Source organism: Gavia stellata, chromosome 12, assembly GCF_030936135.1.
Source record: "Gavia stellata isolate bGavSte3 chromosome 12, bGavSte3.hap2, whole genome shotgun sequence".
Classification (NCBI taxonomy): domain Eukaryota; kingdom Metazoa; phylum Chordata; class Aves; order Gaviiformes; family Gaviidae; genus Gavia; species Gavia stellata.
Window position 1 is genome coordinate 24335273 of NC_082605.1, and position 26066 is coordinate 24361338.

A 26066-nucleotide genomic window follows, 5' to 3' on the forward strand; every position below is an offset into this window, starting at 1 on the left:
TGGTCTTCTGAATTCCAGATTTGCTAGTGTTTCCGTGCCATAGTCTTTCCACAAAAGGTCTAGCGATAAAACTTTTTTGCGGCATAAAGATTGTTTAAATATTTATTTATCTACTGATTTGAGGGTGTGACCTCATTTCTTGCTACCTTAAGTACCAAAGATCAGAAGAGAAAAATATTTTGACTGTCCAGAGCTCTTGCTGTAAAGTAAATTTCCTTGCTTTTATTCTTTCTTGGGGTAGCACATTAACTGGCACAGCGTGTCCCACACTAACAGGCCTGGATGCACAGTTCATTGAATCGGGACTGCAGGAGACAGATCTCAGACAAACTTGACACTCAATCCTTCTCCTGCTCGCACAGTGGAAAAGTATCTGTTGGAGTCTGTAGGTTTGCATCAGTGCAAAGACAACCTCTGTAAGAGCATACGAGTTCTTAATAGCATTAAGTGCCTCTTGCACTGCTCCTGCCCTCCTGCTGTGGGATAGTCACTATATTAGTGCAAGCTTTAGGGGGTCTTTAAAACGTACGGGATGAGGAGCAAGTCTTGACAAACTGTTGGTGGTGGATATTCTCCCCTACGCATTCAATTTAGGAAAATACGACCTTTTTTCCATTCCTTGCCACTGGTGCTTAAGAAATGTTCTCTGGAAATGAAATGTTACCCCAAAGCCCTGAAAACTGTGGCTGATGTGTTTGCTGCTGGTTTTGTGTACATTTTCACTTGGTTTCTCTCATTTTAATAAGTCAAATTTTCGAGTTGGCAAGTAACAAGTTACGTTTTAAGAACACGCCCTGTAAAGTCCTCTCTGCCCTTCTCCCCTGTGACCCTTTCAGTTTGGTGGTTTCAGCAACTCTCAGGATCCCTCCACCGCAGCCTGAAAGACTTTGATTTGTGTGTTTGATTCCCTTAAGTCCTAACACTTGGGTTTGGGCCTTTTATTGTATGCAGCAAAAGGGAAAACAAAAGTCTGTTTTTCCTTTGTTCTTTCTTCTGTGAAGGAAAAGGATGTTTTCTTAAAAATTGGCTTGCCAAGGATACAGGCATGCTATTGCCATAACGTCATTCGTTGAAAAGAAAATGAAGACTTTAAATATTCATAATGTTTTGGGATGCTTTGTAGGGCAGTACGGGCTTTACTGGAGGAATGATTTCTGCAACAGTCACTTTTCTTTCAGTTAAACGCATTAGGTAATCCAAATATTGACAAGTATTTCATATACCTCTTGAATTCAGCATCAAATTAAGAGAATCACATTGTCTTTAATGTTCATTGAAAAGCCTCTTTAGAAAACAGTCAATGAAGAGCTTTGTGCAGAAATAACTCAGGTATAACCATATTCAATCCATCTTCCGAGGTTCCTATTTGAAGCGAACACAAATGGCCGTAGAGCAGTGGTGGTTCTCAGTTGCTGGGTCAAGCACATTTTTTGCTTATTAAGTTTTTCATGCTCCTAAACCTTCACGCCCGCGTTTGTGGCTTGCCTAGATGGGATTATAGGCGAATTGCAGAGGTGAAACGCACTTGCTGGGCGGAGGCCAGGTCCCGAGTCGGATACAAACTGTATTAAGGTCGCTATTTGAGATGGGGCAAACTTTCATCTGAGGGCGAATGTATTCAGGCATTTCAGGAACTAGACTGTGACTGCGGTTCAAAGCCTGCCTTCCAAGACAGAGGGTGGTCTTTGCGCCATGTCCTTTATGTTTACTTCACAGCAGCACACACACCTCTTCAGTTCACGGTGTCCATAGGAGCTGCTGAGGCAGGTCAGAGCAGTGTGTGTAGCGCAGCATCCTACATCCCACCAGTCAGGGCCAGTAAAGAAAGCCCAAACTGAGCGCAAAGGTGCAAGGATGTACTTGAGCAGCATCCCGGCCCCTACCCCGCATTGCTCGGTGGAACTGCTTTTGCAGTCTAAGTTACTCAATCTTGTGTTTGCGAAAGAAAGTGAGCAAGCGCTCCCCATTCACCTCCGCATGCCAACCGTGACTTAACAGCCAGCTGTCACCTCCTCATCTCTCCAGCCATCTCATTTCCAGGCGGGACTGCTCCTGGGGACCAGGACCACCCCTCTGCCAGCAGTCTCCTTCCCTGGGCACCTCCTGCCCTTGACGTTTTACCGCGGGGTACACATTGCAAGCGGCAGGCAGCGTGGTGGCCCCGGAGTGTTCCTGACCGTACGGCTGACTTCCACCTCACGCTTACCTTGTTTGAGGTCGCTCTCTCAGCCAGAGTCCCCAGGGCGCCTGGCTGAGCTCTACTCTATAGCGATGATACAACAGCGGTTGTTTTACATGAGATAAGGTGCTGGCTAGGATGAAACCTGGACTGCCGTCCAAGAGCTTGCTCCTAACTTTTCGTGCCTTTTACAACATTTTTTTTGCAGAACTCCATTAAATTGAACTGATTATCCACAGGCAGAGTGTGGGGGGTGGTTTTTGCAATGCCGCGATAGTGGTTTTATTGAACTATATTGCATTTTTAGTACTCATTTGAGAGAGGGTTATTAAAGCACACTGTTGTACACTAAGAACATTACTCCAACGTGAAGGAGATGAGGATTATGAGAAAGACAAGAAAAGAGCAAGGAATTTAAAGAGTTTTGTTTCTATTTTTTATTTCCCCTGTCCAAGGGCTGGAAACATAACCTATTTAAATAATTCTTAGCTTTGCTGAATTTACACGTTTTGAGTCCCAGAAGGCAGTGGTCAGTGTACAAGCTTGCAGTAATGACCTTGTGTGGAAATCTTTTGAGAGCAAATATGCTGCAGCAAGACTGAGGACTAATCAGAAACCTGGGTAGGACCCAACAGGAAAACTATCTTTTCATCTCTCAGTCATCCCAACTGTCATCTGCAAATCCGATCTAGAGACGATTTGCTTTCAAGACGCTGCAGAATGCTGTGCTTATATATGCTTTTAACAAACGGGTATGTGAATCAGCTTTATTCAGCTTTGAATGCTGTGAAATATGAACATACGTAATATAATGCCAGTTTGCTAATGATACTTAATGAAATTTTCTCTCAGTAAAATTAGACCACATGTAGTTCGCTTCTGTTATGGTCTCCATACGAAAGGGACCTGCGATTCTGCAGGGCTGAGGGTTAGTGCTGTATGAGAAGCATCACTTAGAGCTTCAGTGAAGCTCGGGAAGCGGCAAGCAGAATAGCGTGTGCTAATTAGAGAGCAGTTCCCCAGAAGAGAGTTGGGGATGGCTGCTGTAGCACACAGAGAGGAGACCTTCATCCTGCTGGAAGTGTATAGCAGTAATAAGCAGATGTCTTCTGCCTTCCTTTGGACACGACACGAGGAACTGGAGGTGAAACAAAATGTTACAGAACCCACCTTCTTTTCCTCTAACCCTCCGTGTCCCACAGCCTGATAGCCTGTTTTCTCTTGTTTTCCTACCAAAACATTCGTTGATCTTTCTAGCTAAGGAAAGTGAGTGCAAACCCTGTTTGCTTTTGGGTGCTTACCTTAGCAGTTCTGTGCTCCGGCCCCGTGTCTCACTTTTTCTCCTCACTAACTCAAAGCCCAGGAGTTCCTACCAGTCTCTTGTCATGTACCTTATCTATTGCGGAGCCTTTGCAAGCCCGACGCTGGGTGCATGAAAGAATTTTTTCATGTTGTAAATGCTGGTCTCTTCTTGGGTGGAAAAATTAGGAAACAGGTTTCCTTCCAAAAGTATACTTCAAAAGATTTCTAATCCTCCCTCCCTTCCCACCGAGACTGTCATTGTGTCATTTCTGTTCTCTGGGTTTCTCATTCTTTGAAGAACTGACAAGTCTTTACTTGCCCTAGCAGATACATAACAACCAAGAAAATACCATTAACTGAGAGAAGGCTAAAATGCTATGTTACCTCTCCAAGAAAAAATGAATTAGGAACATGGGAACACTCCAAATTGTAGTTAGGAAAGCTTCATCATTAGAGATCATTTTGTGCTTGCAGTTTATAATGATTCACTATCCAGAGGTGGCATCATTATTACTAGGGGGGAAATATCCCTGCAAGAACAGCACAGCACTAAGCAGTCTCCTAAATTACAGTGTGGAGCTCCAAGAGGCAGTTCAGACAAATAAAACCATGTCATAGAGCACAGGATTCTTTAGTGTGTGTGAAGGTTGCAGGAAATTGCTTTTTGCAAGGGAGCCAAGCCAGCCTCGGAAGGCATTGTTTGTGAGCAGTCTTGCATTCAGGCATTTTGGGAAGCAAACAAATAACTGGCGATTAGAAGGGGGTGAGCCTCGCTGCCCACTGCCCACATGGACTGGGTGCTGGGAGGTGAGACGCAGCCAGCCGGAATGTTCCCGTGGCAGGTAACAGGTCTGTTTCGCAATTGCCTTCATGGCTCAGAGCTTCAGCTGGAGAAACTCAGGTTTGGCTGTATGTATCTTAATCACAGCACTTATTTACAGGAAAACGAGGAATGTTCTATCAGTTTAACAGAATCACGGAATCCCTAAGGTTGGAAAAGACCTGTAAGATCCTCAAGTCCAACCATCACCCCAACACCACCGTGCCCACGAAACCATGTCCCGAAAGAACTTTGCTCACTTCTTTCTTGATTCCCTGGAATCCATTCTCCTTTCCAGTCCATCACTTTTTGCTTCCAGGCGGTAGCCTCGCTAGGTTACCCTCCCTTGGGCTTCTGGCACCACCTGCCACTGGCTACGCTCAAGAAAAGCTTTGCACCACCGTGGTGCTCTGTGGGGCCAGGGCGTCCTCCGCAGTGTTCGAGAGGCTGTTGTCCGGGACTGCTTCCTGTCGGTCTCCTGGCAGATTTCACTTTAGGACTTCGAATTTGCCAGTTTTGAGGATTTATGAACCAGCTGCAAGACTAAGATACTTAGCTGGTGTTCTGTGTTGAGCATAGTTCCAATTTGTGTCATTGCTTGGCTGTACACTTTTAAACATGGTATTTTCGGTGCTTTGTTTCTGTCTCTACCCGCAGCCAGAGGTTTTGCCGCCTACAGTTGTTCCTAAAGAAACTGTGTTTTCTAAAGTGTTCTGACACTATTTCTGAGAACTTTGCCTTTGCTATTTTTATGCACAACACAGCAGAGCCGGTCTGAGTCTGACTAAATCAGACACTTAAAAGACAGAGGGAGGATTGCATTATTTTTGGATTTGCACCATACGAGGTCGTCCAAAGCGTTTTGCACCCCTGTGGTTGTTCATCCCGCAGATCAGCGGATGTGCCCGGGACTTCCTTACAGAACTTCAGCTATATTCCTTTCAACTTAGTTCTGGTGTCTGAATTTGGAGTCTCTCTTTTCTAGTTGATAGCAGGCGCTTCTTGTTGGAAGTAGGTACATGGCAAAATTCAAACCATAAATAATGTTATTTAGCTGAGAATCTGCTTGTTCAGACTCCAGGCCTGGATCTTCATCTAGGAGTTCTTCAGAGCAGCGGTTATCACCTTTCAGAGGCTTTACAGGGCAGTCCTGATCTGGACTGGGTCATTTAAGCACTTCTGGCATAAAGTTGTAACAACAAAAGTGTTTTAAATGTTTGAAGCAGGAGTGGAACTTTTGTTTTATGTTGCTTTTTTTCTACACGGTTACACTGTATGGCTGAACTGTGCTTTTCGTAGTACAGATTTTTAGGAAGCCAATAAATCCCAAGTCACTGCAGATACCTAGACCGAGTCTGTTCTCAAACACTTTGGAGCATTGCAGTGTGAGCAAATGTGAGTTCGTGAGCGTGGGTGGCTGTTGATCTAACAGGATATCCTCATTTTCCTTATTTTCTGTCTAGCCAACAGAGCTTTTCTAAATCTTTGAAAATTATGATCTTATACCATTCTTATAATTTAATTCAGTGTTCCAGAGAGAGTCTTAATTTTTTGTATATTGCTGGAGTTTAACTGCCATAATAAAGGACAATTTTTGAGGTGATAAAATGCACTAGGAATGTCATTAAATATGCAGCAAAGCTACGGCACAATAGAATTAAGCATTAATGAATAACGTACTAGAAATATTAGTCTTCTGTATCAGTTGAGGTCTTTTATTCTTTGGTTATGATGAGGTCTAATGTGAAAAAATGAGACAATAAACAAGCTTAGCAAAAATCAAATTTTAAAATCATTCAGTAGAATCTTAATGTATAGAAAGTTTCTAAGTTAAAGCTGTTGTGTATCCACAAGGATGCTTTCCCTTGGATAAATTGTTGCAGTTTCATGTTTTAATGTAATTTTATTATTGGTGCACATTTTATTTTTACAATTGAATTACGATACTATGGAGATGTAATTTAAATTCTAGCCCATCTGCACACCGGTGCAGTTGTAAACTTCTTTTACTGGCGTACGCAAGAACTTCATAACTCTTGGTAAGTAGAATATTAACTATTTCTAGTGAAGAAACACAAGTCTGATCCAGAGCCTCATTAGAACTTTGATTTTGGACATAAGGACCCAACTGTCATTTCTGGATCTCTCTTTATGTCAGTTTTTTTTACTTGAAGTTCTTTCTCTTGAGGATTGTGCATAATCTATGCTGATTTAGCCTCCCCATTTTTTTTTTTTTTTTGAAATATGATAAATCCATGCTCCTGAATTTTCCATTTTCTAGATCTGTATTTGTTCTGGGTGGAGCTGTGATTACGTTAGCTCAGTAAATGCAGGCAGAATGAAGTCCAAACAGTTTTCTCTGGATATGCCTGGGGTCTATTTTAATTTTTGGCATTAGAATAAATTAATTCTTTTCCATTTCTGGCTGGATGGAACGGCAGGAACTTTTCTAACAGTGAGCTAATTTCCGTAGATTAAAGTTTCTTTGTACGGCATCTGCCAGAGCTGGCGCTGGAACGGATCGCCCAGGGGCATCTCCTTTGGGCTGTGCCTCACTGCTTTGAAGGGGGATGGATCAGTGCTGAAGTCCAACCTCTGCTGTCGGGTGGGTGCTTGAGAGCTTATGTATGAAGTGTGCTGATGGCCTCAGGCCGGTTCCTGGCGAACTTTCATGCTCGCGGCACCTTGTTCCTTGATGGGACAGGGCAGTATCTGAGGTTCAGTGATGTGGTCAGGATTTATTTTGCTCGCTTGGTTTACTGTGCATTTACAGGCTTGGGAACAGGACTGGAAATTCTCCCACACTGGATTAACTTACTGAAAATCTTATTATTTCTTGTGTGAGGCTGATGACAAGTCCTGTAAAGTGGACATTGGGGTGTTTATTCTGGTTTTTATTTAAAACAATAAATGTGAATTCCCACATATAAAAAAGAATCACCTCAAAACCCCTACCTGACACACAGCTTCCTGCTGCATAACGTTCACTCTTCTCTACAGCAAACGTGTGAGTCATGTGTTGACTTTCCAGTCATTGTTCTTTGGAGATTTTGTGGCTTTTGTGTCAGTTGTTTGAATAACTGTTTTTTACTGGTGAGGAGTTTGACGGCAAGCAAGCTGGCAGGCCCAGCTGTATTTCAAGAATATGAAATAATCTTTATTGTTCCAGTTCCTTTAGGACGTAATCCTGCTTATCAGGGAAATATCCTCAGTTGTGGTATCAAAGTTTTCACATGGGGAGAATACTGACTTCTTTATACTCAGTCTTCAGTGTTACTGCCACTGGTTTCTTTTTCTTCTACAGAATATATGAGGTTTAGAAGTAAAATTCATTGCGGCTAATAAATTGTATATGCAGGGTATATAAGTATATGCCAAAACCCAGCAGTGAGAGAGATATATATAATAAAATGTACAACATAATGAAAAAAAAATACTATATACCTTTGATGTTTATTTTGTTTCTTCCCCAATTAATTCCTCTCCTTTGGGCTATCCCAAACTTATGTCAAACTGTTTGATTTATTTCGCCTAGTGAAAGGTGGGGTTTCCTGCTCGTTGGCTTGCTTTCGCAGAGCTTTCAGTGCGGGGCTTGGCTGAGCATCCCGTGGCAGGGGCACCGTGGGACTGCATCGGCTCCCTGAGGGTTTCTCTCGGGGGATCAGAACTCCTCAGCGCTTGAGAAGTTGATGGTTTTGTTGTTAGGTTAAAAAATCCAGGAATAATCTGTACTCAGACCGACCTTTTCCTGCCCCTCCCAATTCACCTTCCTTTAAAATCCCAATTTTAGGGTGTTTTCTGTTCTGGTGCGCAGTGAGAAAGCTCTTCATATCCCTGCCAGTAGAGGAGTAGCCGTGTTGAGCCGTGCCGTGCCGAGCCGTGCCGCCTCTCTGCAGCAGGGCATGGGGGTCGGGCTGTCCTCCCAACGGGCCAGGAGGAAGAGGAGCGCCCAGGAGCCTCCCCAGCCGAACCGAGGAGCGGGGGGTCGCAGTAGCTGCAGTCTCAGCTTTTCTTTGGTACAAAAGCGAACAAATGTCAGACCGTGTAACTACCCTGCAAACAGCCTTGTGAGTGTGAAAAATCCAGGGGGGGAGAAAAGTCTTTAAAAGCAGTCAGCTGCTTTCTTTCAGAAGGAGCCCATTGCTTTGTGTGTTGTTCCCGTAATTGTAATAAACATCCAGGCGGCAGCGTTCGGCAGCTGCTAATTTTAAAGTAACGTATTAATCAAATTAATTGAGAGTTACTTTTAATAATCAGCAACAGCAAACATAACTTTCTGAAGCGATGTTTTCAGTATTGCTAAAAGTGATTCCCCAAAAAAGAGTATCTCTGTAGATAAATCATCTGAAGAAGTGTTAAATTGTCTCTTTTGCTACCTGATAATCCAATTAAGTGGTGATAAGAAAAATAGCTCTTGGAGAATTTCAGGGAAGCAGAATAATGTACTTAGTGTTGTACTAGAATCAAAATACCACATAATCATGGGTATCCATGGATACTGAAGCAACACTTTGATTACTAGATACATCCATTACCCTTAAATACCAGAGTTAGGTGTTTAATGCCCCGAACAATTTAATGCATGACTGCTTGAACTTGCACAGAGAATTCTCCTGAGGTTTTGCTTTTCAGAGGCACAGCACACAATCTGTCAGCAGCGAAAGGAAGGCAGCTATGATATTTTTAAGACTTTCTGTCTTCTTCCAAGTTCCTGTGTGCTTTGCAACTGCTGCCACCCAGATGGCTCAATTCGCCCGCCTGTCCTCGAGCTGCCTGTGAACTGGAGCGTTATGTGATGTGGCCCGATCTCTGTCCCACGTCTGTGACATAGGAGTGGGATTCCCATGAAAAAAGTCGTAGGATAATCTTTTACAGCGCTCGTGCTGTTGGGACTCGCTCCGCGCTGAACGGATGGGTTTGATGTTGTGTCTCTGCAGCACCAGACCTTTTATCGCGGCAAGATGAGCACGTTGGTTATTTCACGGCAGAGGATCCATCATGAGGTTGAAGCCACAATTTCTCCAGCGGAGTTTTGACGACTTCATTTGTTTTGCAGAGCAGGAGTGGGAACCCTGGAAAAAAGCCGCCTCTGCACAGAAGCTGTTGTGAGTCCTGAAGGCAGCCCAGGAGAGGGGCACATGGGGCTCTTACTCGTGTGGTCTGAGCAGGGTCCCCTGCCACCAGCTTGGCTTTTTCCTTTCCGTTGCATGAAAAGATCCAGTCCTCTTTCCTAGGGTAGATAGTGAGAAAATAAAATGCAAAAGGGAAGAAGTAAAACAGGCATTTAATAAGCGCTTTGATAATGAGCCTTGGCATGTGATTGTGTAACCACGATTTTGTAGTGGTGGCTCCAGCACCTTCGCGGGGTGGGCACCTGAGCAGGCAGTACAACGTGGGTGTCCGGTGTCTGCATCTGCTCCTGGAGCGTGGCGGGGCCGGGCTTGGTGTCGGCACTTGGCCATCCATCAACACTGGGTGCTTTCGTAATGTGAAAATGCCGTACGATTCAAGAGGTTGAAGATAGAAAAAGTGCAAGCAGAAGCTTTTCATTTTTTCATCTTTTGTAAATTTTTGTTATTTTCCTCTTTTTTTCTGCTTTTTTGTACTCACAACATGTCTTTTATATTACCAGAGTTCAAAACCAACTTCCTTGAATGTCTCTATAAAAGTTTTCGTAGCAAAACATTTGAGGATGTTTGTGAAGCAGAATCTTACCTATGTATCCTGTTGGAAAGGGGAAAAAGAAGAAAGCTGGCATCCTATGCAGGCAGGGAAAGAATGCGTTTAGTCCCTTGCTCCTGACAGTAATTGCACAAACTGAATCCTTCCTGTAAGCCATTTTACTAAAAGTAAAAGCAGGAAACCAAGAAGCAGATATTGTCTCATCCCTCTTGCTGCACAACTAGTCCTTTTCAGTCTACCTTTGCTAACCTGCGCATCATGTTTTTTTCTGATCACCCTTACAGCTCTTCCCTTTGCTGAGCTTCAGTACTGGCTTCTTCTGCTCCTGACTGAATAGTAATTGTTAGCAAAAAAGGAGAAAAAAATTCTGGTGAATACTATTTTTCGGGGGAAATGTGATTTCATGCTTCCTAAATCTAATTGTAAACTGAGACTAAGTTCAGTCTGCAGCTTTGGTTGGAGAGAGTGGGGGAGGCACGTGAGGAGGGCTGTCCGCCACCGACTTGTCCCGCTGCCCTCAACAGCTTGGGGACTGCCGAGCTCACGCGGGAGAGCTGGGGTCCCCCGTAGTGCCCAGCAGCAATTTGCCTTCTGTTTTAATCATTGGGTGGGAGGGAGCGCCAGAATCTCCTCTCTAGCTCCTTGTTGGTTTCCTCCAACAGGTCCCTAATAATGACTGTTTCCAATTCAGATTAATGGAGATTGTTGGTAAAATTAATTGTATGGCTTTTTATTTTAATACGAAAAACTGAAGCTCTAGCAACAAAAAAAAAGTTTGATCTATAGATTTTCTTTTTCAGTCTGGCAACCAAACCAAAAAATCAGGTATTTGTACCTCTGTAATTGCCAGCATCCTGAGCAATGCCTTAAGGTGAATCTGCTCTGTCTCCAGCATCACTTAATTAAAACTTCCCCAGAAGCATGTGAGAAAGCAGGGGCCATTATGAGGATCGAAGTGAAACTGAAGAAGGTTCTCTTTGTGCAAAGATTAAGTGGAAATGGGGTTTCTCAAGACAGAAACCCTGCTACAATGAGTCTTGTCAAGTGACTTAACGAAGTTCAGAGGGCTCTTCTACTGGAAATAAAATTTTGTGGAAAAATTGTTTCTCACCAACCAGGGAGAAAGGACCCAACTTCACTTTGCATTTTGTTTGTTTGCCAAAACAAATCTGGAGGTGCTGTTAATTCCGGTTGAATTGTTAGCATTTCTGTGTTTTCTCCGAGTGCTGCCAGTGGCTGCAGTGTGGGGAATTTTAATGCCGGGAACAATCCCAAACAATCGGGTCAGTTTGCCAAAGTGGCACAAACCACTGGGAAAAACTAGAAGCTGTAAAACCAAATAATTTTCAAGTTATTGTTTGAGGAAATGGTTTGCCTTGTTGTCTTATCCTTTTCATAGACCATTGTGCGTTTTCACGGCTTACTTGTTGGACAAAGGCGCATCTGGAAAGGCTGAACCTACCAGGTCTGCTCCTGGTGTGCCCATCCCGGATTTGATGTTATTACAGAAACGTTTGCTGGCAGCAGGGAAGGGTGAAAAAGATGCCAGTGCTTGTCTTCTATACATAGCCTGGAAGAGAAAGGGTATTGTTTCAAGAGTAGAGTGGTGTAGAACCAACTGCCTCATCGTCGTTGTGACCACCTTTCATATACTGATTCCTGTGAATTTCTAAAACTCCATCGTTAAAGGAGTTAAACATTGGCTTGCAGAATTGCTTGAGTAATGTATCTTACATATACTAGAGTTCACATCTCTTTTAGGCATCTCCAATATCCATTATCTTCACAACAGTCTTTGCGTTTAGTTGCAGAATCCCGGTTACCTGCTCTCTGCACTCACCAGGCAGAAATAACCGTAGCAAACGATGGGAACCCTCTGTAGCCAGCTGGTTTAAAGCGTGGTACTGCTAGTGGGACCAGCCCCGGGATGAGCGGGAGGCTCCCGGGGCTGCGCAGCCTGCAGACCGCGGCTGCCGGGGATGGGCGGAGCAGCCCCGTCTCGGTCGCAGGGTGCAGCGTGGGTTCGACTCTCAGGCTGCCATTAATTGCCGTAGCAGTTTACAGTTAGTTAGAGCGTTTGCCACTTCTCCAGTCCGTCAAGGGTAATATATTACTGCAGAAATCCTGTGACAAAATCCTTAATTTGCAACTTTCACATTTTTACTGCTTAATTCCCTTGGAGGTTTTTACCTCGGGAGCACTGTGAATTAACCTGACAGTTTAAATAACTGTGCACGTGTTTCCTATTGTAATAAGAATGCAGGATGAGAATATGAAAGTTGAACTTATTCTATATGTGTCATTTGGACAATATAGGCCCAATTCCTTGGGCATCTATTATTGCTAAGGAATGAAAAATGACGTGTGCCTCTGCCTGCCATGAGGTCCTTCGCAGAGATCGAAACACTTATTCAAGCTCATAAGCTTGGATGTAAACAGAAGCTAATGTGACAGTATAGTCGGGTGGCTGGGACGGATCACCCTGCTGCTACAGTAAGAGCTTGTACTCTGATGTCAAATGCTGCCCGGTGTGGACTTGAGCAAAACAAAGCAAATAAGAAAATAATACGTGTTGACCCATTTTGGTGGCTGGGAGCACATATTAGTCAATTTGTAATAGTGTCACTTTCCTGGAAGAGACGCTAGCAGTTTAAAATCAGAATATCTGTCAAGGTGTCTGAATTGTATTATCTGGGTTTTGGTCCTCTTGCATCTTACTTCTCTGCCTTTTTTGTGTGCCCTTGATCTGCCTTGTGCGGCTCTAGCCGTTTCTGTTCCTAATGTTGCTTCAGAGAGTGCTTTCTCATGCTGGTCTCTCCTGCTGCTGTGATATTGAAAGTATCATAGCTACCATACTGCAGATAAAATATCTTGGATTTAGTCATTGATATTTACCACTTCGCCGTAATTCCTGCTTACTGTTTATCCATAATCCCTTTGTGCCAGAGATGGCACAAAGGTTAACAGGGTATCACGTCACCTGCTCCATTTGGGAAAGCTCTTCCACCACCCTGGCTGGAAGAGCAGCTCTCCGTCTAGCTGGGGCGAAATGCATCGTGTCTGACCGTAACTGGCATGTTAAAAAAGGAGCTCCGTTACTGCCCTTCACCAGCGGTCAGCGGAGAAACTAAGAGCTGGCCTCCCAAAGGTAGTAGAAAACTCTGTATCACAAAAAGGACCTGAAATCTGCCCTCCCAAATTCCAAACTGTTTCCGTTCTCCACCCTGGGTCCTCTTTTCTTTAAAAACCCACAGCAATTACATACTTTGAAGCTGTACATTGCATTAGAGGCTTTTTCCCTTGCTATTGAGAGCCTGGCCACAGCTGCCTCTCTGTCCAAAGATGCTCAGTTCAGCTGTAATCATTATCGACCATAATAAGATTTTTGGCTTCTCCATCCAGGCAATAGAGAATGCATGACCCACACAATAGGTGTAATTATCGCCAGGGTGGGTTGCTGAGCGAGCAGCCTTCCCAGCCATTTTAGCCTTTTTTTCAAGCACTTAAATCACGTAGGTCACAATTACTTAATATTTAATACTGGTTTTTTTAATAATAGTTTTACAACAACAATGTATCCCCTGATCTAGGGTGGTTTTTTTCTTTTTTTCCCCTGGATACAGGGATTCTTTAACGTAGACGGACTCTTAACTACTGAATTATTACTGTCATGGGTGCCAGGTCTGAGACCCCTTTGCTTCTGTTTCTCTCCGCATGCCTGGTGGTGTGGTCGTTTCTCTATGGTGGAGCCGTGGTACCTGGGGATGAGCACCTGTAAGCATTCTTCTGGCCTGATTTAAAAGGCTCCTGAAGCTTCTTACTGGTGCAGTAATTAGAAGTCAGAAGGTGGTGGGGAATATGGCTCTGTGTGCCTCTCTGCTGGTGTCTGTTCTTTGGGGCTCTATTTCCGATCCTCTCGTGACAGAGCCTGCTTTTTCTGAATGAAAGCAATGGAGAGCTATGAGGGATTGCAAAGGATCTTTGCAGCAGCTTCAAATGTGTCTAAATAATGGCTCCATCCTGCATGCGAAAGCCCTTTCGTCTCGACACTGTGAAATATATCCTCTCCTGTTCTGCTGCGTCCAAGTGGGAGCCTCTTGAAAGGACACCATGGAGGGAATGCATAAATTGTCAAGTGACAAATCTTGGAGCTTTGTAGCAGTCTGTGGGTTGGTTTGGGTTTTTTTTCTTTTCTCAATGAATTCTCCAAAGTCCCCACATCCTTATTTAACAAGAGAAATCAGAGCCTTTCCCGGGAGATTCAAAGTAGCTTGGCTTGGCGTGACGGAGTGCCAGGGTGGGCACGGCTACTTTCCAGGAGCAGCTGATAACTTTGAATTCTCCTTAGGCGTCCTGACAGAACAGAGACACGCTGATGGCTTCCCCTCGTTTTCCAGCTCTCCGCGGGCGCCCCGCGCCTGGGAGACGCCTTGGCCCTGCTTGTGGAGCAAAGACCAGCTCCAAACCAGCACATAATCCGTGCCAAGTGGGGCATTTCAGGAAAGCTGGATAACTCTGCTCATGGATTTGAGTTGATTCCGTCTAATTTTGGCTGGGGAAAATCAAAAGAGCATTTAAAAATGCCTAAACTTTTTGAACTTACTGGCAATGAGACTTTCTATCCTCATTTAAAAATGAAGTTTACTTTTAAAAATCAGTATTGTTTTCTTTTAAAGAAAAAAAATCCGGTTGCAATAATTTCAGGTTGCAATAACTGTAAAACAAAATGACACATTCTGTGTGAGTCAGAGGAAAACTTGGGGGTTGTTATTCTGTTTTGTTCTTTCTCAGCCTTTCCTTTTCACCATTTTATTTCTTCCCACTGAAACCAATCTTTTTTCCCCCAGAGTTTTCAGATCAGCTAGTACCAACAGACCTGGCCTGACTTCAGGCAACCTCTGTGTCTCAGCTTCTCTATGCCTAAAATAAGGAAGAGTGACCCTGACCTACTTTGTAAAGCGCTCAGAGATCTGCAGCAGAGCCGCATGTTGCAATTTCAAAATCATGCATTTGGTCTTCACGGATGTTGAGTGGGTTTCCTCCAGGTGTTGCCATGTCTGCTTTGCCCTGGGCTAGATGATTGCGTTATCCTTCGGCAGCCTGCAGGCAGGCAGCGTGTGCTGATGGTGGATCAGCCGCCTCCTCTACGTTCTGTCCCCGAGAACACCTTCTCTATTATTTCATTTAACAGTACTTTTAAATCTGCATCTTAAAGCATATCTGTGAACATCTCCTTTCTCCTGCTGTCTTTTGATTAACTCATCCTCGCTGATATTTCTTATTATGCATCTCTGATACTTTATTAATTAAAACACTCTGCAGTATACTGAGGAAGTTGGTATCCAAGATGCCATAAAAGATAAAAGTGTTTATCACTGAGAAACAAAATAATGAATGAAAGTTGTGTTTTCATCTGCCAATGATGACAAGCAGAATGCACTGGAGATAGGATTTTTTTTTTCTTTTTTTTTGCCTAAAACAAGCTATGTAACTGTCATACGTGAACTGTGCTAAAAGTGAGTATTTCTTTGGTGCAGACGTATTTATCACTGTTACTGTCCTGATACTATTTTGCAACATTACCTGTGTATTTATGAGAAGTCCAGTTCACAGACATGTACTTTATCTTGAGGCTTCAGTTGCCGGGTCAGGGCCATCTCACTTGGTGATTGGCATTTGAATGAGTAAGGATTTTCTTGAACAATCTTTGCTTTGCCAATATTTCAACTCCTTTGCTGTTCCTATTCTAGATAAGTTGTTTCAGTGGAAGCGTTTTCCCTCAATATCCTTCAACTAGCAAAATTAAAAAGAATCTCAGCTCTTCACAGAGATAGTTTCTCTAATACACGGTCAACATCACTTGCCTCTCAGCCTGTTAGGTTTTTTTAAAATCAGTTTAAACTTGTTCAGGTTATTGCTTGTTGGGTGGTGTTTTTTTTTTAATCCCTCTACTGACTGGTTTATTTGTTTATTTTGCTTCTTTATATTGTTTTTGCCCATCTGTTTAATCCGTGACCCTACCCAGGCATGCAGACTGTGTGTATCCCAGTGAGTGATCTGTGTAAAAAAATAATTGTACAAATCCCTCAGGAAGCTTGACATGAAGATTAAGTGCTCCGTAAGGGCAGTGATCCAATCAGAGAGTTTCTCTTCTTCCCAGGCTCCCTTTCCAGCCGTGTGTATTTCCCACTGCCTTTCCTGTGCTCTCCAGTGACTGAGTCCTTTTCTTCTTTCTTCTTTCTTAAACAGGTGGGCTCTGCATTGCTCAGTCCCTGAAAATCCCCCAGGATCGCAAGGACAAGACCATCGACTTTGATAAAATTATCAAGCAGCTCCTAGAAACTCCCAATGCCAGGGCCATCGTTATTTTTGCCAATGATGAGGACATAAAGTAAGGATGACTGAGGGAATTAATTCATTTGTGCTTGATAGCTATGCAGAAAAGAGAAAGCAAGTAAGAATACGAATAGTGAAGTGGAAATGCCTGTTGGTAAGAGCAGTGTGGAGTTTACACTGTGGAGGGTGGCACCAGGCACGGAGGTAGGTGCTGCTGTTGCTGCCCTGGCTGACGTGGTGCCCCAGACCGCGCATCACTGCAGTGGGGAGATGGGAATGTTGATCAAGGTCTGGAAGCTTTTCCTGGCGTAGGCTTACTCCGGCACTGGAAGGCAGACCTGACCTTACCTCTCAAAGAGGCATTAAGAAGACGCCCCTCTCTTCAAGCTCATGCTACAATATATTATTCATTAATTCAGAGTCTATTTTATGGCAAGTAATGGTTACTAGTGATAAAATGGTTTGGATGCTCAAGGTTTAACCACATAAGGTGCTCAAGGTTTAACCACATATGAATTGTTCATAAAATAATATAAATAGTATTTTTAAAGTGTGACTCTCATTTCTCACTTGCCCGTGTTCCATATTCCCTCTCCAGAGTTTTAAATTAGCTTAAATTGTGATGGCATTGTCAATTGCTGAGAGGCTCAGTTCTACAAAACAAGACACAAAGAAGCTAGCATAAAGTTTCAGTAAAGTCAATGGCAAAACAATACATTTTAGTGGAATCAGGATTTCAGCATTAGGATATAGGGAGAATTAAGAGAGAAGTCCAAGCTGTGCTGCGGGGATCGTGATACGGTGTGTTGTGAAATTCCTGAGCGCCGTTGATTACAGGAATATACTATTTCTGTTCATTCTGCAGTTACAACACACCATTTTTCCCAAGCAATTATATGTTTAAATGAAATTAATTTGTGAACAACATGTTCTTTTCCGCAGGCAAATCCTTGCAGCCGCTAAGAGGGCAGATCAAGTTGGTCATTTCCTATGGGTGGGCTCGGACACATGGGGCTCCAAGGTGAGCCCGTTACTTCAGCAGGAGGATGTTGCTGAGGGAGCCATCACCATCCTGCCCAAGCGAGCGACCATAGAGGGTAAGAGCTCTCTTCTCCTTGACTCTCTCTCCTGCTTCCTGAAATGCTGGGGGTACAAAAGCGATCGCCCATATTTTTTTCTCGTGTTTTGTGAATTAATGTGTACAGCACATGGTATGCTACAAAAAGTATAAAGTACATTGGGTAAGTCTTCATCTCCTGAAATTTTCCTAAATGTCTGTGTTCCTCATCTGAAAATTATGTGTTATTTCCACAGTTGAGAAGCTACCAGCAGTTATTTATTACAGGCACGATTTCAGAGCTTATATTAGCTGTGGTAATATGACAGGGCCTTTATCACTTAAAAGAAAGTAAACTACAATGATCCCAACATATCATGTATATACATAGGAAGAGATAATCTTTTGCAATTTATGTATCATCTCTGAAGCAGTGGGTAAGTTTTCTACTGAAGAAGTAAAAATTCATTTTTAAATCAGCAGTTTTCGTTTAAACTTAGCTTAACGTTTATTTCATTCAGATCAAGCACTATATTTATTTATAACTATTGCTTGTGTGCTTCACAAATATATGTACTTGTCCATAGGCATGTGTATATAAAAATTAGGGGACACTTTTTTTACATAAACCCTGTGTTTCTCAACATTTCTTTTTTTTTTTGTGAAGCATTTGTTGTCTGATCTTTCCTCAATTTGTTATCCCTTTGGTCTGTATAGATGCTTAACTATCCAAATGGCTTCCCCTGAGAAAGCCAAACTTGCCAGTTAGAGTCCATGTTCTCTATAATATGAAAAGAGAAGTTCTTTACAAGGGAGACACTGAGTAAAGGAAACAAACTCCTCGGCTGGCACATGGCTTTGTGTCGGGCAGGGTCTCCAAAGAATCCTTGAACATGCCGCCCACATAAAAATAGGTTCTGGTGTCTTTACTCACTGGAACACCAAATATTTGCATTCATTTTTACATGAATGTCTACGCTACCACCTCATTAGTTATTCTTCTCAGGTATATAATATGCTTCATGCTTTTACATTTTTTAAACCCTGGAGGCATTTTCACATGTTACTTCTCCATAAATGCATAAAGTTGATAGACAAAGAAGTGGTTTGTTTCTGAAAACCAGGATATTTTAATAATCTTTTCATACTGTCTGTAGTTATCCCTGAGGGTTTCTGACACAGAAACGAAAAGTCTGCCAACAGCACAGACAAATAAAAACTTTCCAAGTTTGTTTGTTTTAAAATATTTTCCTTCTATATTACACATTAAACACTTTGGACATGATGGAAAACATGAGGTTTGCTTTTGGACACAGTAAGTGACGATAACAGAGTGGAAGGTTCAGGTATAGAAAGTTGGTTAAATAACAGTTACAAATATCAGCGTATTTAGTGTGTCTACAAAAAAATGTCCACTGAGCCCACAAATATCTTCTTATTCACTGAATATATTAGACAATTGCCTAAAAGTTGGCTAGTTGCATTTTGCACTTGTAGGCATGTAAGTTGCATGATTACTTTTTTGCGATGCTTAAATTGCATTTTGCCCATGTATATAATGGTGTTCATTCTTCAGGAGCAGGTGCCATACAGCAGATGAGTATTTTGAGGTCTGTGAGTGGCATGTTGCTTTCTAGAAAGGGAAAACCACTCAGCCAGAAGTAGGTACTGTACTTGGTATGAAAGGAGAGGCAGAGCAAAGTGTCCCAGAACAGCAGTTGCACTGTCAGTAGCAAATGTTTCCTGGCTGCTCTGTGGCCGCTCAGGAAGGTTCAGGCTGGTTCTTACCTTTTTCAATCCCGTTCACCCATCCCTAACTGCCATCTGTATCTGCCATCTGCTTTGTCCTGTTAGGAGGAAGAGTAAAGGGATGGTCAAGAGTGGAGAGCAAAGTCCCATTCTTCTGGAGCAGTTCTCCACAACTCAGCATTTCTCCTTTCAGACTGATTCCATTTCTCTTTCATCCACTAAGAGAAAGATACAGTGAAATCTGTTACTTACAGAAATAAGTAATCCTTAGGTATTAGCATTTCTTTGCTTAGTGAGGCTGTTATCCGTATGGATTGTCTGCCTTTCTTGCATTTAGGCTGCTGTATGTTGTTTTGTTTTTCTTTCTGTTGTAGTAATTTCATTTGGCTATGAATCCAAGAGAACTGGAAAGAGACATTTTAATGTTATTCTTTTATCATCCAGCAATGAACATCTGCTTCCTAAAATTTAGTAATGTATTTCTTGTGATGAATACGTAAAATAAATGGAATAAGAAGCCTTGATTTTCCCTATAAATTGATGGAAACAAACTAAATTAGCAGAATGGAACTCAATTTGCCCTGCAGGACTGTGTCATGAGCAGTATCCCAGCCTAGCAGTCTCCTTTCTGTGCAGTGGTGTGCAGCAGTGCTGCCGCCTGCCGCTGCGGCTCACAGGCTCCAGGTCAAGGCAACAGTGAAGCACCAACTTAATTCCCGTGGGATTTGGTGAGAACTTCTGTATTAGTCATGAATGAGGGCGTTACCCTTATTTTACTCCTCAAAAGCATCTTCTTTTTTTTTCCCCTTCCTTTAATCACTGTGTTAAATAGTATTTGTAATACGTTAGAAAAAAGATTGCTAACAAACTTCACTGGAAACAGAGAGCACTGCAGCTCCCACACCTTAACCTGAAATACGTGATACTGCTAGCCTCTTCTCACACTTCAGGGGAAAATGTTAGACTAATAAGCCAAGAAATGTTGACTTGGATTGAAAATTAATGTGCCTGCAGTATATAAGGTATGCCTTGGATGATTTTTTCATGTCTATAAAGCTGTTGGTCACATAAGTCGTAAACTGAAACAGTCATTATATAGAAAAAGGCATTTTTCAAATACCTCTTCTCCCCCAACCATGACCCTTCGATTCAAAATACAGATGTGAAACACAGGTGGGTTGGTGTGTTTACACCTACCTACATATATACCACGTGAAGTTCCTATTTTTGGTAACAGTGGGAATATCCCAGCAGCCTCTGACTCCAGAGAGAGTCTAAAGCACTCGGTTTCTTGTAGAATCGGGCCCCAGATACCCAGTTATTTGTCTTGATACTTGATGTCACTCTTGGGACAAAGTTTTCTTTGCCATAGTCCCATGGGGTGATTTAGGAAATCATTACATGAACTGAATTCATTCATCTTAAGTCAGTCTTAATATAGCCCAATTGTGTTTGATGTAATCATGCTGAAAGGATAAAGTTGCATCTTATTTGCATAATTGCAGTAGACAGTGAGGCAGAGGAAGTGCACACTTAAATGGTAATCACTTCATTGAAAGTTGTGTTTGGAACAAGCTCCGTAGCCACCTTAACCAAGTATCAACTAAGTTGAAAGGCTTTGCGAGGTTTTCAGGGGGAAAATGCAGAATGTATTCATTTTTAGAACAACTGTGGCAGCAGAATATTTTATTCTGGTTATTGTTGCTTTGAACTCATCCAAAAAAAGGTTGTGATGGGGTGTCCTCATGCTTAGAGAAGATGATTACTAAAACATCAGCCTAGTCCTGAAACTCAGCGTATGCTCTAAGGAACAAGCACAGTGTGTTGCATTCCAGAACTGCAAGTACCTGTGCTTCTGCGTGTAAGATTTTGCAGTCATAAGCCTTATTTTGAATAGTCTTTTACTCAGGGTATATATATCCTTGTAACATTTTTGTGAAGAGGTGTAATGTAACCACAGAGCGAGTGTTAGTGCTGGGAGATGAGAAAAATTAAACAGTTTAAACAACAGACAGAAACTGTATTTTCTAATTAAAGTTTGAATGGGATGTATTATTATTACTATTACTATTATATTCATTTTGCAATAATATAGAAATGATGAACATCTGTGGCTCTGCATGCATTTGAGAGTCATTAAAACCACAACAAAACAGAAAAAAAATCTGCAGAAAGTCTTTCTTCTCCAAAATACATTTGGTGGGATTTTACCTACTGCTGCTTTGCTCCCCAGAAACCCTGGTCGTTCTTCATTCACCTGAATAGAAAGACAAATGTTGCGCATGGGGGAGATTCCCGTGTCAGTTTGGTGTTGAAGAACAGAAAGAGTGCCCTGCTAATCACAGGAAGGGTGGAAGGCCACAAAGAGGAGCAAGTGTGAGCTGCAGGAGGATTTCGGGCAAGCAAAAGCAGGCTATTACGGAGTAATGATGCTATCAGGATCATGGTAAAAACGGGAGATCTTGAGGCAAGTGTAACAAGTCCCCAAAATTTCAAGTGCCAGAGGGAAAATAGAAGCACAGCGGAAAATGGAAAGAAAGGTTGAGACTTCAAAAAACCAGTGTTTTGTTCTTGCAGTTCAGCTGAGCTACTTGCCTTCAGACTAGCAAATTTCTGTATCTGGTTGTCTTTTCCTTAGGCAGTGGTAGTCGAAGAGAAAGTTGTTCATTTGTCGCACTTTTCGTTTGAAGTCCCAGAAGCTTTGTAGACCATCCAAACCAGCAAGAAACAAAATATGGAAATGCTGCCTGGATTCTCGTGTGTTGGACCATCATTCCAGCTATGGTCTTCCCCAGATGATGGCCGGGATGAACTGCAACCCTATTTCTTTGTAGATGGAAATGAACTTCTTCCACACTGATCTTTTTAATCACAAACTGACCTTTAAGTATTCCACTGTCACTTTACCTCTTCATGTTTCAGTAGATCTAATAAACTTAAGAGCATTTCCTCCTCTTGTTATCACCACTATACCCAAATCTAATTATACGTTTTAACTGCCTGGGGCAGCTCTCTTTATTACACCATATAGATGTATATAAGAGGTAGCTGGATGACCCTCTGGTTGAAGATGATGATACTACTGGTCCAGACATGAATTAAAGTTCTCCCTAGCAGAGATTCAAAATCAGGAGTTCCTAAATTATTTCTCTGAAGGAAGAGCAGATCTTTCTGCCAGTTACAAGAAAATACCTGTGGCATGAGGGGTGGAAAAGCCTGATCCTTTTGGAGCAGGTTTGTGCAGTACTTACTGAATTCAGTATGGAAAGCTCTTAGACAACGCATGTCCAGAAGATACTCAAGTCCGAGGAATGGAGTCAGGCAGATGGTCTTGGGTTTCAGAATTATGGTCTTCCCCATTTTTGTTCTTTTCTTTCCCATTTTTTCTTCTAGTCTAAGCAGTATCCATACTTCAGATTTTAAATTTGCTTGTAGCAGTCTGTAGTATCTATTCAGATTAAAAATGGCTCATTAAACTCCTTCAGGAGTGTGGCAGTAGGGAACATGCATGGTAGGTAGAACAGTAACATTCAGGATGTTGGTTGGACCTTCGAAAGGTGGCTACAACTCGCTGCATGGCAGGCCAGCAATGTATTTTTATCAAATGCAGTGTCACAGCTGAAATGAGGAAATAAGCAGCTTTATTCCTGCAAAAATATTCCTACTGCACAACTCCAAGATTTATCCTTTTGCCATTGGTCCCATGCAGACCTGGTGAGGTGCTCAGAGCTTGCCCGGGTGTCGCATTCAGGGTGGCATCCCTGGGCATCCTCTCCAACCTCACACCTCCCACTCAAGGCTTAGCACAGGAAGAACTAATACCTGGTAAACCCTTGTTAATACCTGTTAGTATCTTGTTAAGCCACACATATGAAGTAGTGAAAACTAGTATTTTCAAGAGACAGTAGTAATTTTGGATGCTCTTTTGTAATCTACCCACTCTGATACACTGAGGTTCACAGGATCTGTAGAAAATATTGAACACTTTTTTAAGAAATATGTATCATAAAGTCAAGTCCTAGAGATAGAACTAGAACAGAGATAAGTAATTTCTGAAAATCACAGCCGTATTTTTAAGGAATCCAAATGCCTCCAGTAGCTCTTACAAAGTTTCAAAAAAAAAAAAAAATTCCATGAATTGAAAATGTCTCTCTATTCAGGGCTATCTTAGAAATTGTTTTCCTCTTAACCTTAGCTGTAAAGAAGATGAATAACTATCTACGTCTTGCTTTCCGTTTCTATGCCTCTCTTCTGTGCAAAAATTTTTGAATTGGGCTGTTATACTGTGGTTCATGTTGTTAGCATCCATGCTACTGACTTAGAACTTTCAGATATCTGGTTCTTCCTCTAACTTTTTTTCTTTTAAAATAGTATTCCTTATCTTTCTTACTTATATGTGGTCTGTTTTTATGGATACCATCTCACAGTGAAATGAAGTCAAGGAGAGGAACAGCTGTAAGAGAAATACAGAGGCTAATATATACACATATATGATGTTAATTACTTTGAAAGTCTGGCAAAATGCTTTGCCAATGATGAAAAAAAAAATTCTTTATGGTCTGAGTTCAGAATTTAATGCAACTGAACAATGGGATTCAACTAAATTTAAGATTAATGATTCAATTCCAGCAAGCTATGGATGTGGCCGAGGTTTGCAATTTTGTGAAGCTCTCAGCTATGAGGTTAAAGGATGGCTCAAATTCAGCACAAGGAAGTGCATAGCTACTTAAAAAAAAATAGAAGCATTGCAAGTGCTGTAAACCAACATAACCGTCCTTGAATTTTTCAGTTGTTTGTCTTCCAAAGAGATGGTGAATCACGTGTTTAATGTTTTGGTTTTATTTCCAATGAGCCGATTTGCTTCTTTTTTGTTTGGGCTGCATTAAACACGGAAAGAAACAATGAAAGAGTAGTGATTTAAGAAAAAATTAGAATGACATTATATCTCACTATTTAGTGGCTCTCAAATATTTTACCTTCACATCCCCAGTCTGGCAAAGTGAAGGAGCTCAGGGTTCATTTTCCTCTGTGTTAGAGACAGTATTGAATTTTGTCCAACGTTAATAAATATGGGCATGCTGCTCTGCATCTAGCTATGGCTGCATTTAGCCCAGGATGTTTCTCTGGGAAAGATGTGCTTTGTGCAGCACTCACCCACCTCCTCCCTGAACAGAACAGAAGGCTGTCTTACATCTCATGTTAATATTTGTGAAATAGTCCGCTTTGGATCTTTTTTGTTTACAGCCTGGTTCAGAGTCTTTTACAGTGCTCTGTTGTTCTCAAGCTTTTTCTCTGTGGCCTTGGGGCGCGAATGTGTGCTTTTAAGACAGCAAGTGAGATGGAAAGATCTGGCTCAGGGGGTTTGCTTCATCCCGGGCTGTGGGGCTGCCGGGGCCAGGGGATCGCTGCAGCCTCGCTATAGCAGAGCCCGTGGACACCAAAAGCCAGAGGGGACACCAGTCATAAGGGAAAAAGACATAGGAGACGCAGCATGGACCATCACTCTCAAATTTACTCGTTCTTCCCGTTACCTCCCCTGAATTTTCCTCTCATCTCCTCGCCACCGCCCGCCTGACCTTTTTTTCTTTCTGCACTGCTGGAGAGGCTCCGGCATCGGGGGATTTATCCTTCCTTGGCACCTCCGGGTTGGCTGTTGGAGAGCAGTGGGACCGGCTCAGCCGTCTTCCCTCCCCTGCCCTGCCAGCAGCCGGCTCCAGCGCCGGGAGGGGGCACACCCCTGGCTTCTGGGGCTTAAATAGTGTAACCGCAAGCAACAGCAATCGGGAGATACACTTCAAGGCCGTTTTGTGTCAGTAGCTTGGCAGAAAGACTCTGCTTTGGACACTATCTCTTACAAGTCAAGTTTGCACAAATGTCAATATATATAAAGGTTTATTTGCATTTTTCCCCCGTGAGTACATTGTCTTTACCAGCTTTGGAATGAAAATGCTAAGGGTGTTGTATGCTCATATTATTAAGTAAGTAAATAGAGAAATGTATCATCTGTTAAGACAGGTTTCTTACTTCATCCCATACATTTAGTCAAAAAGATGCTTTCGAATGGCACTTCATATTCCTTACAGAAAACCCATTAGCTGGCCAAGTGCAGGTGAAGGAGGAATTTACCTTTTTGTTCTTCTGTATCAATCACGCAGTGTTTAAAGTCATCCACCTGCAGTCTTGTTGGGAATGTATCTTTCCCAATGCTGATGAAGCCATTAATTGAATTTAAATTAATACAGCGGTTACCTGGGAATCCAAGACACACTCGCAGCCGTGAAAAGTTTATTGCATATCGATTCCGGCCTGTGGAAAAGTCACTCTGGGAGTTAAGATTAACTTTGATTCCTCCTGGCTCAGTGCTGAATCTCATTGCCTCTTGCCTGTGTACGTATGACTCGTGCTACAGGAGTGTAGCGCGCAAGGACAGATGGACAGACGTGTGCAACGGGCTGGGCGGTGGGCTGGGCTGAGCGCTGCCAAGGTGAGCATGCTTTAGCTGGGATGCTTAGTGAGCCAGGCATCCCACCCCGCTTGTCTTACACACTCTTTCGTGGGCTGCCAGTTTGAAGCTTCACGATGAAAAGTGTGGTGCAATTACATCTTGGCTTAAATACCACTGTACGGTGATGCCTGAGACCGATGGATACGGTAATGCTGGAGATTCAGGCAAACGGGGTCTATTCCCTGACTGTAGGCAGAAATTGTACGTTCCCTGTGGTGTTGCAGTAGCAATGCAGTGCTTGACTTTGAAGGGTTGAAGCGAGGGCTTTGGGGAGAGGTTTAGTAAGTTCAGAGACAGTAGCTTAAGGGCAGCATTATTTTTTAACATGCAGATGTAGAGAAGTTAAGAAACACAATTTTTATAAAGTTTCAAATTAATGTTATTTTTGTAGTTTTCTTTTAAATGAAGGCAATGAAGCTTTTGGGATTTTTTTCTT

At 42.5% G+C, this 26066-nt stretch overlaps 1 protein-coding gene across 1 annotated transcript in view; it reads left to right on the forward strand.

The window, feature by feature from the left end:
* GRM7 (glutamate metabotropic receptor 7) overlaps nucleotides 1-26066 on the forward strand; it is a 283523-nt gene that overhangs the window by 147534 nt on the left and 109923 nt on the right. Inside the window, exons 3-4 of the mRNA XM_059823137.1 lie at nucleotides 16233-16374; nucleotides 17262-17416. Coding sequence (XP_059679120.1) covers nucleotides 16233-16374; nucleotides 17262-17416 — 297 coding nt within the window. The remainder of the gene's footprint in view (nucleotides 1-16232; nucleotides 16375-17261; nucleotides 17417-26066) is intronic.